The 17,755-nt window shown below is 43.8% G+C and overlaps 1 protein-coding gene across 2 annotated transcripts in view; it reads left to right on the plus strand.

Annotated features, from left to right (window-relative positions):
• EFEMP2 (EGF containing fibulin extracellular matrix protein 2) overlaps positions 1-17,755 on the plus strand; it is an 83,547-nt gene that overhangs the window by 37,862 nt on the left and 27,930 nt on the right. For both annotated transcript variants that reach the window (XM_068261564.1, XM_068261563.1), the window contains exons 3-6: positions 2,269-2,317; positions 5,875-6,144; positions 12,909-13,031; positions 15,416-15,532. In XM_068261564.1, the coding sequence (XP_068117665.1) occupies positions 2,269-2,317; positions 5,875-6,144; positions 12,909-13,031; positions 15,416-15,532 (559 nt within the window). The remainder of the gene's footprint in view (positions 1-2,268; positions 2,318-5,874; positions 6,145-12,908; positions 13,032-15,415; positions 15,533-17,755) is intronic.

Raw genomic sequence — 17,755 nt, forward strand, 5'->3', positions numbered from 1 at the left:
AGAATAGACTGTGTAGGTATGCAGGCCCGTTTCTAGGGCCGTGCGGCCCGTGCGGGCGTCCTGGGCGGCGAAGGACTGTGGGCGCAGTAACGGAGGGGGGAGCCGCAGCCGCGGGGAGGGCAGCCCGACCTCTCCCTCCCTCTCCTCTCCGGGCGCCCTCTGTGCTCCCCCCTCCGAGTCTGACTGCACAGGAAGCGCTGTGTACAGAGCGCATTAGCGCAACTCACCTCCCTCCCTGGTTCCAATCGCCGTCGGTCTCCTCTTCTCTTCATAGCCGCTCATACACACGCTGCTTCCTGTTTACCCGGAAGCAGCGTGTCAGCGGCTATGAGGAGAAGACAGAAGAGGAGACCGGCGGCAATTGGAACCAGGGAGGGAGGTGAGTTGCGCTAATGCGCTCTGTACACAGCGCTTCCTGTGCAGTCAGACTCAGAGGGGGGAGCATGGAGGGCGCCCGGAGAGGAAGGGAGGGAGAGGTCGGGCTGCCCTCCCCGCGGCTGCGGCTCCCCCTCCATTATGGGGGGGCAGCTTCCTATCTAACCTATACTGGGGGGCACCTACCTAATCTAACCTATACTGGGGGGCACCTACCTAATCTAACCTATACTGGGGGGCACCTACCTAATCTAACCTATACTGGGGGGCAGCTACCTATCTAACCTATACTGGGGGGCACCTACCTAATCTAACCTATACTGGGGGGGGCACCCACCTAATCTAACCACACTGGGGGGGGGCACCTACCTAATCTAACCACACTGGGAGGGCACCTACCTAATCTAACCTATACTGGGGGCACCTACCTAATCTAACCACACGGGGGGGGGGGGACCTACCTAATCTAACCTATACTGGGGGGCACCTACCTAATCTAACCTATACTGGGGGGCACCTACCTAATCTAACCTATACTGGGGGGCACCTACCTAATCTAACCACACTGGGGGCACCTACCTAATCTAACCTATACTGGGGGGCACCTACCTAATCTAACCTATATTGGGGGAAGCTACCTATCTAACCTATACTGGGGGGCACCTACCTAATCTAACCTATACTGGGGGGCAACTACCTAATCTAACCTATACTGGGGGGCACCTACCTAATCTAACCACACTGGGGGGCACCTACCTAATCTAACCTATACTGGAGGGCCCCTACCTATCTAACCTGTATTGGGGGCACCTACCTACCTAGCTTATACTGGTGGCAACTATACTGGCTACCTATATTGGAGGCACCTACCTAACTAACCTATACTGGGGGCACCTACCTATCTAACCTAGGATGGGGGCAACTATTCTGACTCCCTATATTAGGGGCACCTACCTATCTAACCTATACCGGGGGCACCTGCCTATCTAACCTATACCGGGGGCACCTGCCTATCTAACCTATACTGGGGGCAACTATACCGGCTACCTATACTGGAGGCACCTACCTGGCTAACCTATACTGGGGCACCTATGCCTGGCTACCTATACTATGCCTAGCTACCTATACTGGGGGGACCTATAGCTGGCTACCTATGCTAAGTGCAACTAGACCTGGCTAACCTACACTGCGGACATGCATACCTGGCTTCGCGGGGGAGGGGGCGCAATTTTAACCCTCGCCCTGGGTGTATTTTAGCCTAGAAACTGCCCTGTAGGTATGGCTCTCATACTACATGAAAGGGGGTAAAATTGGTCTGTGATCTTTCATTTTCCAAAGACTTTTATCTGACGTGTGTACGCACCTTTAGTGCTACAAGCCTGTGACGGACAGAAGATCCCGTTGCTCTGTGGTGAGTAACAGCATTTCCACAGCTCCGCTCACGATTCTGCATGTTGGCATGCAAAGGGAAAACCACACGTGCATCCTCAGGGCTGTGCGCCCAGAGACTGGTGTGGTGCCTCCTCATCCTCTGCCTTGTCTATGCCCTGCTTACTCCACAGAGTTTGTATGTTCTTAACATGTCTACGTGTGGTTTCCTTTCACATCCCACAAACATACAGATAGGTTAACTGGCTCCCCTCCCTAAATTGGCCATGCACTATAATGGACATAGGACTATGGTAGGGATTAGATTGTGGGCCCCTCTGAGGGACAGATAGTCCCAAGACTATATAAATATTCTTAAAAGCACTGGGGAATGACAGTGCAATTTAAATGCTTAATAATAATAATTTCAAACTTTACTTTTAAAGTTGCATTGTTTTTTATGTTGGAATCTAATGTCCAAAACTGGATGAACAATTGTTTGGTAACATTCTTTGTATGTTCCAGGCGTGTACAGATGGATACGAGTGGGACTCAGAGAGACAGCACTGTAAAGGTACGTTCAGCCACACCCAGGGACAAAGGAAAGGTCTGCAAACCTGGAGCTGTTGTCTCTATAGCATCCAGGTGAAAAACTTTTGAACCAAAGAGAAGTTGACCGATTGCTATGGGCATTTGCTACAGTTTTGCTCTAGTTTCTTTAAAGTGTACCCGAGGCGAACCTTACGTCAAAAGTTAAATACTTACCTAAAGAGAGGGACGCCTTTGGATCCTGTAGATACTTCCCATGCTCTACTATGGTCCACTATGGTACTTTGCAGATGCAGGAAGAGGAGTGAGGTCGCAGTGTGCAGCACGGTCCCGGGCGGCAGTGGAGGGCTAGAGGATGGCCTCTGGATCCCCTACACTGTAGGACCTAGAGTCTTCCCACGTCATCCTCTCTCCTTTGGCAAGTATTAAACTTTTGACTGGAATGTCACCCCAGCTTCTCTTTGAAGTGTACCCTAAGGATAATAAATTGATGAGATAAACAATTGTATTTATCCTCCTATACCTAAAAAATTACTTTTTTTAGGTATCCCAATTTATATTTAAAGGATAAGAAGAATATGGAGGCTATTGTTTATTTCCGTTTAAACAATACCAGTTGCGTGGCAGCCCTGTTAGTCTATTAGGCTGCAGTAGTGTCTGAATAACACCAGAAACAAGCATGCAGCTAATGTCATCATGTCAGTTCTAACAAAAATGTCAGAAATACCAGTTCTGCCTATGCTGAGTTCAGGGTAGGATCACACTAGGCAGAATCACATATGCGTTTTCCAGTATGTGCTATGGAAAACGCATACGCCATTCTGCCTAGTGTGTTCCTACCCTCTGGGTCTATGGCTAAAAGTATTAGAGGCAGAGGGTCAGCAGGGCTGCCAGGCAACTGGTATTGCTTTAAAGAGAATCTGAAGTGAAATTAGATTTCATTAAAAAGGATATTTCTGGGTAGCGTTACATACAAGTAGTTGTCTTGATTGGGCTAATTACCGCCACTCCACCGCCTCGCCTTCTCCGGTTTTTGAGCTTTGAAATATCGGTAGCTTCTGGCATAAAATGGCTGCGACCCCTGTGAGTACTTCCGGGACGCGGCTCCAGTCGGAACACAAGGACGCTCTCCGACGCGCTGGTTGCCCGCACAGTTTCAAACTTCTCTGCTGCTGTGAGCCTCTCAGGCTGCAGTGAGTATCTATGCGGCAAGTCTCACAGCTTCGGGCAGGATACTGATTAGAAGGGGCGGAGATAATCGGCAATTGTCTGTTGAAGAGGCAGAGCTACGGTAAACAGCTCTGCCTCTTCCTGGTAGCAAATTCTATGACCGTATGAGTTGTGGAAAGAATATAGGTGATTTCTGGGGACTGGATTTCTGCTGTGGATATGCGGCGGATCACTTTGGAAGGTATTGCTCATAAGGATTGCAGTCTAAAAAAAAAGTGAAAAAAATTGCTTCACAGTCTCTTTGGCAGCCTCCATAGTTATCTTATTACAGTTGTCCTTTAAACATTTACAAAGCAGATAAATGTTTATTGTCTCTGCTTATTGGCAGCCTATTAAGTGTCCTAGAGTTAAAATACACGAACTATTGACTTTTTCTATCTATCCCCTGCCCTCAGAAGTTGTATTCTGCCAGGAAAACTTGTATGGTTGTACTTTGCTTATCAGTGAGGTTCACTATATTCTACTATATTTAAAGGAGTACTGTAACCCTTATCAAAACCCCCAACAAAACATATGTACCGTATTATCCTGTTTCCCTGATTATTTTTGTGCATGTTTTGCCGCTCTCCATCCCCGTTCCGCCAGTATTTTTCCCCTGTTATCTTTCCTCCGGTTTTCAATATGGCTGCGAGCCTCTGATCAATATGGCTGCGAGCCTTAAAAAGTACCCATGATTTGGGCACTTCCCTATAGCGCTGCACACGAGAGGACGTCATTATCAGGCATGCGCAGAACGTCCTCTCGTGCTTGTGCAGAGTGTCAGCGTGCACAGCTTTATTCAGCGCAGCGCACCTGCGGCAGCTGGATATTGGAAGATAAGCTGCGCAAACAAGACCGGGCAAGTGTCAGATTGACCACCCACCACCACCCATGGGAACGAGTTAAAATGGACAGGAGCTCGCATGGAGGGGCGGGCGGAGGAGCTGCAGGGGGCATGCATGGGCTGAAACGCAGGACGCAAACAGGGAAGAGCGCATCTTCTTCCTGGGTTGAAATATCAGACTTTAATGTCAGAGATTTTAAAGGAGTATACTGAGGCCACCGGGAGCGATATCACATGGACTAACTGGCGAAAAGGTATGTCACAACACACCCAATATACCCCAGTAGTCCTTATTGAATTGAAAAACAGGGTTACAGTATTCCTTTAAAGCGGATCCGAGATGAAAAACTAACTATAACAAGTAACTTGTCTATATATCTTATCTAAAGTTTAGATAGTTTACACAGCATATCTAGCTGCAAACAGCTTCAAAAGTTTATAAGTACCGTATTTATTCCTGTGATACAATGAGGGCAGCCATGTTCTGTTTGTCACATTGTCACAGGCTGAGGGCTGGAGATGCTATCAGCTTGCCTGTGTGTAAATTCAGTCCCCTCTTTTTCTCCCTCCTTCCCTCTGCCTTTGAAATCAGTGGCTAGTAACCTCTTCATCCTCCTGCCCAGACGGATCTCTCATAAGCCCTTGCTACAGTGCCAAGGCACAAAAGGAGCTGTGGGTAAGGCTTGTTTAGTTTATAGGGAATTAGAGTATTAACACAAAACAAAAAAAGGACAATATTTGGCTTGAGGTATGCCCTATAAACTATTTGAAAGGAACACAATTATGCAATGAGTAAAAGTTTATCTCGGATCCACTTTAAGGTACTGACAAGACAGTAGTTTTCACTTGCATGCCTGAAAATTAACTCTTTCAGGCAGCAAAATGAAAAAAAAAGCCTGGTTATTAATGTTTTGCACTGCACATACACATGTTTACCTCGTCATCATGTAACATGTCGCCTCAGGTAAACGCTAAAGAGAATCTGAAGTGAAAATAAACTTATGATATAATGATTTGTATGTGTTGTACAGCTAAGAAATAAAACATTAGGAGCATAGACATGAGTCTAATATTGTTTCCAGTACAGGAAGAGTTAAGAAACTCCAGTTGTTATCTATGCAATGAGCCACTGAGCTCCACGACTTTTCAAAGTTGCAGAGAGCTCTGTCTTCTGAAGCTTGTTATCTCAAGTGTCTGTCACTGTATCTTTTTTTTTTTTCTACAGAGGTCAGTTCAAAAGTTCACTAGCCTGTTCCGTAAAATCATTTAGAATGCTGAGTAGTGTGTAAACTGTAAATATTAGAGAATGATGCAATGGTTTTAATAAAAAACTATATACAGTAACAAAATAAAAATATGAGAATATTTTCTTTGCTACTAATGTTCTAGTAATTATCGGTACTACACTACCAAGTCATTATATCATCATTTTTTTTCCGCTTCAGTGTCTCTTTAAATCAGTCCCAAGATATGATGTAACTTGTTCTTGTCCGATTAGACCTCACAGTCTTTCTGTAAATCTCCTGCAGATATTGATGAATGCCAGACAATCCCTGATGCCTGCAAGGGAGAAATGAAGTGCATCAATCACTTTGGGGGTTATCTATGCCTACCTCGTTCAGCCTCTGTGATTAGTGAATCCCACCCAGACGCTGGACCTGTTGGCGGACCTACTGGACCTGTTGGTGGCCCTGCTGGACCTGCTGGCGGCCCTCATAGCGAAGTTGGATCTGATCTAAGGCCCAACCCTTGTCCAAATGGCTACCAACCAGATGCTGAGGGACGGGGCACCTGTGTAGGTAAGTGAGGCTCTCTTTTGTATGTGGCAATCCATCTGATCAGCTACTGTGGCCTAGAACTGTCTGTACACTGCTTTATAAATTACGAGGGTGATTCACAAAATGAATTTCTCTCTTTATCTGACTTTTCTCATAATTAAATCAAACCTGTAAGGTTTGCTACAGCCAATTTGGAATACTTAAGGGGCCCATACACTCAGCCAATTAGCGTCCGATCGATCGAAATCTATCGCAAATCGATTGCCCGATCGATCGATTTGCGCCCAATTTTTATCAATTTTAATCGGTCTGACATGCTGGAAAATCTAGGTCAATCTGATGAGATTGCTTATCAATTTGCATTGGACCTAATGCCATCAGATCGATTTTCAATAGATTTCATACTGAAATCTATTGGAAATCTGTTCCTAGTAAAAAATGTTCCTAAACACATCAGATAGATCGGAAAATCTATCTGATCATCTATCTGCTGCTAATAACGAGTGTATGGCCACCTTTACCTCGGGAGGAGGAAGCCTCTCTGGAACCTCCCATAGTCCTCCTCAGCCAGGCCGATCCATTGATGAGACCTCCGAAGCATGGCCACAATGCATCTGCACAGTAGCATGGACCCTCTCGGGCTCTGGTGGCAAAAGCCAAGCCATATCGAGTAACAGACTGCGCAGACGAGACTACCGTGCATGCATGAGCAGGCAACAAGCGGTTTTTCGAGGGTCTCAGTGCTGGAACAGGCAAGTGGAGGAAGACGGGGGGAGCTTCGGCAGGATCCAGAGGCTTTTCCCACTCCAGGTGAGTTCCCTGTAAGGGCTGTTTTTTCCCCTACAGGTATACTTAAAGAAAACCTGAACTGAGAATTAAGTCAAAATAGGCACATACGAGTCATACTTACCTTCCATGTAATCTACTCCTCAGTGTCTTTCTCCTGTCCCACGTCCTGTTTGTTCCCTGTGATCAAGGGAATTTGCCGTCCTCCATTTTGAAAATGGTCATTACCCATAACAGCTTTCTGGTCAGCACACAGTTAAACTGTAACATCGCCCACTTGAGCCATAGGGAAACATGGAAATTACCTGGTACATCAGTTTTCCTCTCAGCTATAACTGACAGCAACTGATATTTTACTGACAGCAACTGATATATTTCAGATCTGACAAAATATTGTCAGAACTGGAAGGGATAATTGTCAGAAGAAAATGGCGAGCTTCTGAGAGGAATTGATGGCAAGGTAACTCTGTAATGTTCATTTGAAGTTACCTCATGTGTTTATTTTAAATATTTTTACTCAGTACAGGTTCTCTTTAAAGTCCTTATCTAATGATCTCATACTCTTTCTCCCCTTATCTGTGTATCTCATGAATAAGCTCTTCTCATAGTTTAGGTAAAAAGGAGAGCCTCATTTACATGGTACAATTTTCCGTCAGATCGGATCTATTAGATGGATCTATTAGATCATTTCCAACTGGCCCAATCGGATTGCGTTAGATTTTACAATAGATGTTGGGCTGCTTGGGCACTTATCAAAGCAAAATCTATCGCAAATTGATCTGAAACAATTTGGACGTCTACACACGATGCAATTTCTTATTAGATCTATCTAATAGATCCGTCTATCTGATAGAAAATTGTACCATGTAGATGAGGCTTAAAGAGAAACTCTGACCAAGAATTTAACTTTATCCCAATCAGTAGCTGATACCCCCTTTTACATGAGAAATCTATTCCCTTTCACAAACAGACCATCAGGGGGCGCTGTATGACTGATATTGTGGTGAAACCCCTCCCACAAAGAAATTCTGAGTATGTACTCTTGGCAGTTTCCTGTCTGTGAACCTTGCTGCATTGTGGGAAATAGCTGTTTACAGCTACCAAAAAAGCATGCAGCAACTACATCACCTGCCAACAGTAAAAATGTCACCATGTAATAAATGTCAGAATGTAAATCAGTGATTTAAAAGATTTTACAATGGGCAAACACTGACTAAATCATTTATACATAATTATTTTCACTTGAGTTCCTCTTTAAGTAAGGTTAGACAATTCAAGTTTTGGGAATCAAGTTCAGTGTGCCAAAGCAGGTCTGACATGCACTGCTAAAATAGTAACTGATCCTAATGGAAAAGGCAGTTGTAATATGCATGGGGTTGATGCAGAGCTGCACACACATATTACAACTGCCAACAACTATGCTCGCGGGGGGGAGGGGCCCGTACGGGCAGGCGCTCTATGGCAGGTACGTGCATTGTAAACAAAACTAACACAGAACATTTATATCGCGCTTTTCTCCTGGTGGACTCAAAGCGCTAGAGCTGCAGCCACTAGGACGCGCTCTATAGGCGGTAGCAGTTTTAGGGTGACTTGCCTAAGGTCTTCTACTGAATAGGTGCTGGCTTACTGAACAGGCAGGGCCGAGATTCGAATCCAGGTCTCCTGTGTCAGAGGCAGAGCCCTTAACCATTACACCATCCAGCCACATTGCAGAGGCTCTGCAGAAGGTGCGTGCTAAGTGGATTCTTTCAAGAATCGGGAGATTACTGGTTCGAAAGGCTGACAGCAATTTGAAATGTAACTGATAAGTATAACATTTCTGCAAATATTCTTCAGGTCATATTATATCCAAGCAAAATAAGGTAGCTTTAGCGAGTCCCTCTTTTCTGCTGTACTGAATGTTTTATCACTCCTACAGCGTAACTTTCATGTCGGGATGGTCAGTGAGATGCAGAAAATTCCGAGATGATGCAAGAGTATAAAAATCATGTAGGCAAATTGATGGAGCTTGAAAACGAAGGTATAACCCAGTATTATCATCAGGGGCTTAAAGAGGAACTGTTGCGAAAATCTTACAATTCAAAACACATACAAATAAAAAGTTAATTTCTTCCAGAGTAAAATGAGCCATAAATTACTTTTCTCCTATGTTGCTGTCACTCACAGTAAGTATTAGAAATCTGACTTTACCGACAGATTTAGGGTTAGTCCATCACTTCATGGGGGATTTTCTGCATGGCCTTTATTCTTTATAAAGATATTCCCTGAAAAGGATGTATACAAAGATGCTGGCCAGCCCCCCCTGCTCGCTGCACACTTTTTTGGCAGTTGGACGGAGCAACTGCCATTTACTAAGTCCTTTTAAAAATAAAGAAAACCCTGAGAACCCCCATGAGAAGATGGGCTAGTCCAAAATCTGTCAGTAATGTCAGATTTCTACTACTTACTGTAAGTGACAGCAACATAGGAGGAAAGTAATTTATGGCTCATTTTGCTCTGGAAGAAACACACTTATTTGTATATGTTTATATGTATTTAAAAATGTATTTATTTTTAAATATATTTTTATTGAAGATCAGCAGGTAAAGTTAACAATGTGCCCAAAACACACCATTAGTGTCAACGTTCAACATATAGAATCAGATCCTCAGTATTTCCAATTTTCATGAGATATATTTCAAAACGATAACAATATACACAGGTATTTCCATTCATCAATACTTTGTATGATAATGGTGTTGTATTGTCATAAGTTGGAACCGGCCCATCATCAAGGTGTTCTATAGCAATCTTGAGAACATAATCAACACTATTTCTCTACCCCATAACTATGTACAATTTGGTGTCTCTGCCCTAATTCCCTCTCTCTCTCAATGTTTAGATGTCTCCCTATATATATTGCTTACTCCAGTTTTTCCTATTGAATCAGACTTCTAATTTTCCCAAATAACCTCCTATTTTTTGCTTCAAATACCAAGTAGTGTCCTGGAGAGGTGACATCACACTGAAAATTTGTTCCCTAGGCCTAGAGCATTCCCTTTCCAAAAACGTTCTCCACGTCTGAAAGAACTTTTTTAGTGAATGTTTGTTTTCTTGCTCCAAATTCAGACATTTCAGATGCATTAATTGGCCTAATATTTCTTTTAACATATTTAGAGTAAAAATAGTAGGAGAAAGCCAATGCCTTAGTATACGTTTTTTAGTAGCCAGTAATGTCAAATGCTCAAATCTGGATAGAGTCTTATTTTGATCTCCACTAAGGAAGTCAGGGCTATGCATCAAACAATAAAAAGAGTGAAGGTCTCTATTATTATCTGTGATTTTTTTAATCAATTTAAGAGCCATTGTCCATAATAGTTGAATGGTAGGACAACTCCAGAGCATATGATTTAGATCTGGGGAAATGGAGGAACATTTAGGGCATCCATGCAAATCTGCCGTGGTTCCTGAATGAATGTATTTAACATTTTAAGATTTTCACGACAGAGGTCCTTTAATTACATTGTGCCTGCTTGATCTCAACTGTGTCAGCTCAGGAATCTCCTCCTGCTAATTTTTCAACACAAGATGTAAACAATATATCTGCTTCCATGAAAGCAGGAAGTAGACAAAATGCAGATTTATTGCAGGATTTGTATCATCTGTAACAAAGAAATGTTTTTTTTTTTAATTATTTTTGGCAGGATTTTTCCGAACCCTATTCGCGTTTAAATGCATTTTTTCACCGCAGATAATGGTCAATGGAAATCACATGCAACGGGTAAATGTATTATTATTGATTTATATGATGCAGGAAGTACATTTTTTCACGCAGGTGGAAATGCATACCCAATTTAGCCATTTTTAACAGAAGTGCAATTTTCCACTGACTTTTATTAGATGAATGGCGTTTTTGCACATTTGGAAACGCATGCAAATTCTCGTGTGTGGACAGTCCATAAAACTATCAGCTGCATAGACAGCGCATTGAATTGTAACCAATTCAGGGCTGGTTTGGTAGATCACTTGTATTCTGTGACATTCTCCAGCTCTTTAACAGCTTAGTAAATTCATTCTCTGTTCAAAACGGAAATCAAATGCCGTATTTTACTTGACACAAAGTATAAACATTATCTGGAAATCAGGATTCTCGTTTTTCTTGACACAAAGCAAAAACACAACAGCATTTGGCCATGTGACAGCAGTGTTTGGCCAGGCAATGCCCTACAATTACCCATACCTCACAACTTTTTGAGATAAGAAAGATGGATCTAGAATAGAATGAACCCCCTTGGCATTCTGATTCTTTCCGGATTTTAGGATCTAGAAGCGGTGCAATTTTTTTGCGCCCTTTCAGACTCTAAAACCTTAAAAAAATCATGCTGCCAGGGAGAGCTGCAGCAGCTCAGCAATCACTCACCTCCCTGGCTCCAGTGCTGCAGTTATACCTCCATCCTCCGGGTGGCGCTGCAACTCTAAAGTTAAATTGTCGTCATGACGACAGCCCGTGATCTCACCAGCAGGAAGCAGAGCCCCAGAGGAGAGGAAGAAGAATGCCAGCCGACGTCGGGATCCCCGGGAGGTATGTAGAAACGCTCCTGCTGCGCGTATTGCTCTGCATACAGCCTCCTGCGGCTACCCCGAGCAGAGGTCGGGATTACCGCTCTTAGCTGCTGTTTTCCGCCCCGACCCTAGCTTGGGATAACCGCAAAGGAGGTTAAAATCCCCCAAAAGACTGATGTTCCCCTTTTGCATTTTTTTTTTGCAAGTTCTACCACTTTTTTTTTTAACAAATGCAGTTTGGTTTGAGTGGAGTCACCCCAAGCTGCTTGGTTACTCTGTTGTACTGGTCCAAGCCCTATCCCATACAGTCATATCAATCCCTGCCATGTACTGATGAGGACCAAAAGCCCGAAACAGGCTGTCTACATGTGGGGTTGATGTTACTGTGTAATTAAAGCTATAGGCTTGCTATACACCAGTGGTTCTGAATGCTTGCCTGGCTTACGGGGCGAAAAGAGATAATTTGCATATTCAGTAGCAAATCACACCATGTTGGGTGTATATAAATTCACTAGGAGCATAGGTTTGTTATTAAATTCAGCAACCAAGATAATGAACCTCCAGGCAGTAAATTCCCCTTAAAGAGACACTGAAGCGAAAAAAATATATATGATATAATGAATTGGTTGTGTACTATGAATAATTACTAGAAGATTAGCAGCAAAGAAAATATTCTCATATTTTTATTTTCAGGTATATAGTGTTTTTTCTAACATTGCATCATTCTATAATATGTGCAGATTACACAACACTCAGCATTCAAAATGAGTCTTTCAGAGCAGTCTGTGAAGTAATGAACTCTCCTCTAGCAGAGGAAAAGTAAACAGTTCAATTACAGTTGAGATAATAAAAGTCAGATAACAGCCCTCTCCACGACTAAGTTAGTCGGAGAGCTTAATAGCTTTTTTTGTATAGAGATAACAACTGGAGTTTCTCAACTCTTCCTGTACTGGAAACAATTAGACTGATGTATCTGATCTTAATGTTTTTTTTCTTAGCTGTACTACACATACAAATCATAATATCATCATTTTTTTTTCGCTTCAGTGTCTCTTTAAGCAATATTTATGGAGATAAGAATGAGGGACACTTAAGCCGCGCCCCTATCACACCCCTAACCACGCGTACCATAAAGATTTCATAAGAAAAATATGTTGTTTTATAATTCAAACCACACTGGCCCTCTCTATTCGGGTTCATTAACCTTTATATTAACTTTTGAAAATTAGTAATATATCAGATTAAAGGATGGGAATAAAGTTTAGAGTCAATCAAACACATTTTTTCAGGATAAAAGTACATAGAGCTGTACATCTTGAAAGAGAGACAAAAATAAGGAAGAAACCGGGACAGAGGGATTGGGTTCCTATAGAGGGACTGTCCCTCCAAAAGAGGACACTTTGGAGCTATGTAATTACCGTACTTGTCACCTTCATAAATCAGTGCTGTTTTCACAGATTTTGATGAGTGTGCCTTTGAGATGGACGACTGTCTCCCCAGCCAGGAGTGTGTGAATACACAGGGTGGCTTTCATTGCAAGTGTCCAGATGGCTACAGGAAGATTGGAAATGAGTGTGTAGGTGAGTACAAGACCACAAGGGGTTGATTTGCTCCAGAAAATTTTCAGTGACGCACAAAAAACTTTTAAATGATCAGAATGAGAAGTTTAATATCTTTATATTTTGCTTTGATGATTGAAACAATTACAGGGTCTGTTCACTGGTCTTAAAGGGAACCAGAGACTAAGCACCCTCATGTATTTTACCATATATATCAGTGGGAACATTAGAGAAAACACCTACCCTGCTCTCTGTTTCATTTTTCTCTGCTAAATCTGCCTGTTATTAGCCCTGATAAGAATCCCTGACTGAGCATTCAGTCTAGCTTTCACTGGAATGATTATAGCCGAGTCAGTCTTCTGTGATGTCTTTTAAAGCCCAAGTCTGCCCCCTTGTGGCTCTGCTTTGCTGCATCAAGGATAAATAGCAGCAAAGCAGAGCCACAAGGGGGCAGACTTGGGCTTGAAAAGACATCACAGAAGACTGACTCAGCTATAATCATTCCGGGGAAAGCTAGACTGAATGCTCAGTCAGGGATTCTTATCAGCGCTGCTAACAGGCAGATTTAGCAGAGAAGAATGAAACAGAGAGCAGGGTAGGTGTTTACTATCATGTTCCCATTGATATATATGGTAAAATACATGGGGGTGCTTCGTCTCTGGTTCTTTTTAAAGAAAATGTGACATAAAGGTTGATTCTCTAAATTGCAGTAATACTGCTGTGCGCTGTCTGTATTACCCTCATTTCCCGCTGCAAGATCGCGAGTTACGCTTTTAGTATGACCCACGGTACTCGGGTAGCATGACCGTTGCTACGGTAATGCGCATTACTAATGAGCGTTACCGTTAGTAGTGCACATTACCATAGTAATGGTTGCGCCACTCGAGTACCACAGGTTGCGCTAATAGCGTAACTTGGGCTACATGCGGCTGGAAATGAGGGTAATACTGCAGTGCATTGTCTGTGCATGGCAGTATTACCCCGATTTAGAGAATCAATCCCATGTTGAGAAAAAGAGAAAACACCAAGAGCCCAATATAGTGTAGTATGTACTGGTAAGGTATAATTGATAGAGTAATAATATTAATTTAATACTCACAAACCAGGGTTACCAAGTAGGCAACCACTGTCAAAGCAGGATTAAAAAGTCGCTCTCTGTAGTTGAAGAAGGAAGGGTACAACCCTCCACCAAGGGTGGACTTGATGTAGATAATAGGATAACAGAGGCGCCAATAGGATAAAAAACACTAAAAGAACTTAAGTTCTTTTAGTGTTTTTTATCCTATTGGCGCCTCTGTTATCCTATTATCTACCAATCCCATGTTGAGATAGACATGTGTAAGTATAGTGCTAAGCATACAAATAACTAGGCTGTATTACTTTTTTTTCTGCCTGAAAGAGTTAACATTTAGGTATGCAAGTGATAGTTTCTCTCAAGTCAGGATTAAGTTGATCTATAGCATAATGCTCACTGATAAGGAATTACAGACATAAAAGCCTTTACTGGCAGAGAATGGCTTCTGAGAACAGGGGATAGATAAAAAAAAGTCACTAGTTCATATATTTTAGCTTCTATGACACTTAAAGACTGTGTCAGCATATGAGACAATACAATATTAAACATTCTTGATTATTTCTGACAGATCCGATCTGATTTCTGATCAATTTTTGATCACATCTATAAAAAAACAGACCAGAAAAACGATCGGAAATGAGATTGGACATTAGAGTTGGGCGAACAGTTCGGCTGTGTTAGCCGAACTGCAGCCGAACTGTTCGGCTGCCCAACCTGTCATTTTGCTGTGGCTCTTACTACTTCCGGGTCGCAATGACCCGGAGTAGTACGTCTGCGCTGGCCCGGCGGAGCGCGTCCTAGATCGCGCTCCCGTTGCCGGGCACTCTCTGCGCATGTGTGTGACATCACTCATGACGTCACACACATGCGCAGAGATCTAGGACGCGCTCCGCCGGGCCAGCGCAGACGTACTACTCCGGGTCATTGCGACCCGGAAGTAGTAAGAGCCACAGCAAAATGACAGGTTGGGCAGCCGAACAGTTCGGCTGCAGTTCGGCTAACACAGCCGAACTGTTCGCCCAACTCTATTGGACATGTCAGAAATAATTGATTCGACCATCAATCTGACAGAAAATTGAATTGTGTTTACTAGACATAAAAAAGTAATTTTTAGGACTCAAAGGATAGATACAATTGTTAATCTAATCAGTTTATAATCATCTCAGGTTTGCTTTAATTGTATACCTGACTGAGGCAAAGCTAGCCAAGGTAAGCACAGAGGTGGGCTCATACTGTATCCACATACTTGTGTGCACTGTCCCGCTTTCCTTGTAATCCCACAATGTACAGCTCCCTTTCAATAATCTGATGTAATCTCTCTGTCTTCCAGACATTGACGAGTGCAGATACAGATACTGCCAGCATCGCTGTGTGAATTACCCCGGATCATTCGCCTGTCAGTGTGAGCCGGGCTTCCAGCTGGCATCTAATAATCGCTCCTGTGTAGGTAAGACATTGATCATCAGTTATGTATGCACTGAGTAAGGACATCCTTACCGACGGTGCACAAGCCAGCCATGCTCATCCTGATGGGTTTTGAAGTGTACCTGTCTGGAAAAAAGCGCCCAAAGCCGATACTTTACCTTACCTGTGAGGATGCCACACTGCTGCTGATGATGCTGCTGATGATGAACAGTTACTTATGCTTTGCAGTCACGTGACAAGTGGTGCAGGGAAAGAAGGGGTGAACCTGACATATACATGTTAAATTACACAGAAAGAATACCTTAACTGGCGGATCAAAGTTAACAACTGTTACTTTGTGGATGACTCTCATAGTTTGGACACAAAACCACAGCCAGCTAGTTTCACTAATCAAAATCAGTATTCAAAAGTTCAGGTTTTCAAATTGCAAAGTAAGATAGGCAACAGTTTTGGGAATAACACTCCCTTCCTCACTGTAACTCAGGCATAATGAATAAATTATTCCTAATATATCCAGATGCTATGGCACGTGCCTGGCGGAGCAGTTAAAAAGGGTGCAAGACATACCCTGTTGAAAAGAGCAGCAGTACATTGGGGTTAAGGTTAGGCGTCCATGAAGGGGGTCAGGCAACTACCAAGGTGGTGGTGGTGGGGGGGGGGGGGGTTTAAGGTTAAGCATCACCGGGAGGGGTGGTTATGGTTAGGCAGCACCAGGGGAGTTACAGTGGTGTGAAAAACTATTTGCCCCCTTCCTGATTTCTTATTCTTTTGCATGTTTGTCACACTTAAATGTTTCTGCTCATCAAAAACGTTAACTATTAGTCCAAGATAACATAATTGAACACAAAATGCAGTTTTAAATGATGGTTTTTATTATTTAGTGAGAAAAAAAACTCCAAATCTACATGGCCCTGTGTGAAAAAGTGATTGCCCCCCTTGTTAAAAAAATAACTTAACTGTGGTTCTGTAGTCACCCCCAGGCCTGATTACTGCCACACCTGTTTTAATCAAGAAATCACTTAAATAGGAGCTATCTGACACAGAGAAGTAGACCAAAAGCACCTCAAAAGCTAGACATCATGCCAAGATCCAAAGAAATTCAGGAACAAATGAGAACAAAAGTACTGTAATTGAGATCTATCAGTCTGGTAAAGGTCATAAAGCCGTTTCTAAAGCTTTGGGACTCCAGCGAACAACAGTGAGAGCCATTATCCACAAATGGCAAAAACATGGAACAGTGATGAACCTTACCAGGAGTGGCCGGCCGACCAAAATTACCCCGAGAGCGCAGAGAAAACTCATCCGAGAGGCCACAAAAGACCCCAGGACAACATCTAAAGAACTGCAGGCCTCACTTGCCTCAATTAACCACTTCCCAACCGCCGTATTGACAAATGGCGGCCGGGAAGTGGACCCCGCAAGGACCGCCGTATTGACAAATGGCGGCGGTCCTTGTAGGGGCATGGGCGGAGCGATCGCGTCATCCGTGACGCGATCCTCCGCCGGCGCCTGTCTCCACTCACCCGCCGCAACATCCCGCCGGCCATACGGAAGAGCCGGCGGGATGTTAACCCGACGATCGCCGCATACAAAGTGTATAATACACTTTGTAATGTTTACAAAGTGTATTATACAGGCTGCCTCCTGCCCTGGTGGTCCCAGTGTCCGAGGGACCACCAGGGCAGGCTGCAGCCACCCTATGTCGCACCCAAGCACACTGATTTCTCCCCCCCCCCTGCCCCAGATCGCCCACAGCACCCCTCAGACCCCCCCCTGCCCACCCCCCAGACCCCTGTTTGCACCCAATCACCCCCCTAATAACCCATCAATCACTCCCTGTCACTATCTGTCAACGCTAATTTTTTTTTTATCCCCCCCCCTGCCCCCTCCTGATCACCCCCCCACCCCTCAGATTCTCCCCAGACCCCCCCCCCCAGGTGTACTGTATGCATCTATCCCCCCTGATCACCTGTCAATCACCTGTCAATCACCCCCTGTCACTGCCACCCATCAATCAGCCCCTAACCTGCCCCTTGCGGGCAATCTGATCACCCACCCACACCAATAGATCGCCCGCAGATCCGACATCAGATCACCACCCAAGCGCAGTGTTTACATCTATTCTCTCCTCTAAACACCCACTAATTACCCATCAATCACCCCCTATCACCACCTGTCACTGTTACCCATCAGATCCTAATCTGCCCCTTGCGGTCACCCAATCACCCGCCTACACGCTCAGATT

Source organism: Hyperolius riggenbachi, chromosome 11 (genome assembly GCF_040937935.1).
Source record: "Hyperolius riggenbachi isolate aHypRig1 chromosome 11, aHypRig1.pri, whole genome shotgun sequence".
Classification (NCBI taxonomy): domain Eukaryota; kingdom Metazoa; phylum Chordata; class Amphibia; order Anura; family Hyperoliidae; genus Hyperolius; species Hyperolius riggenbachi.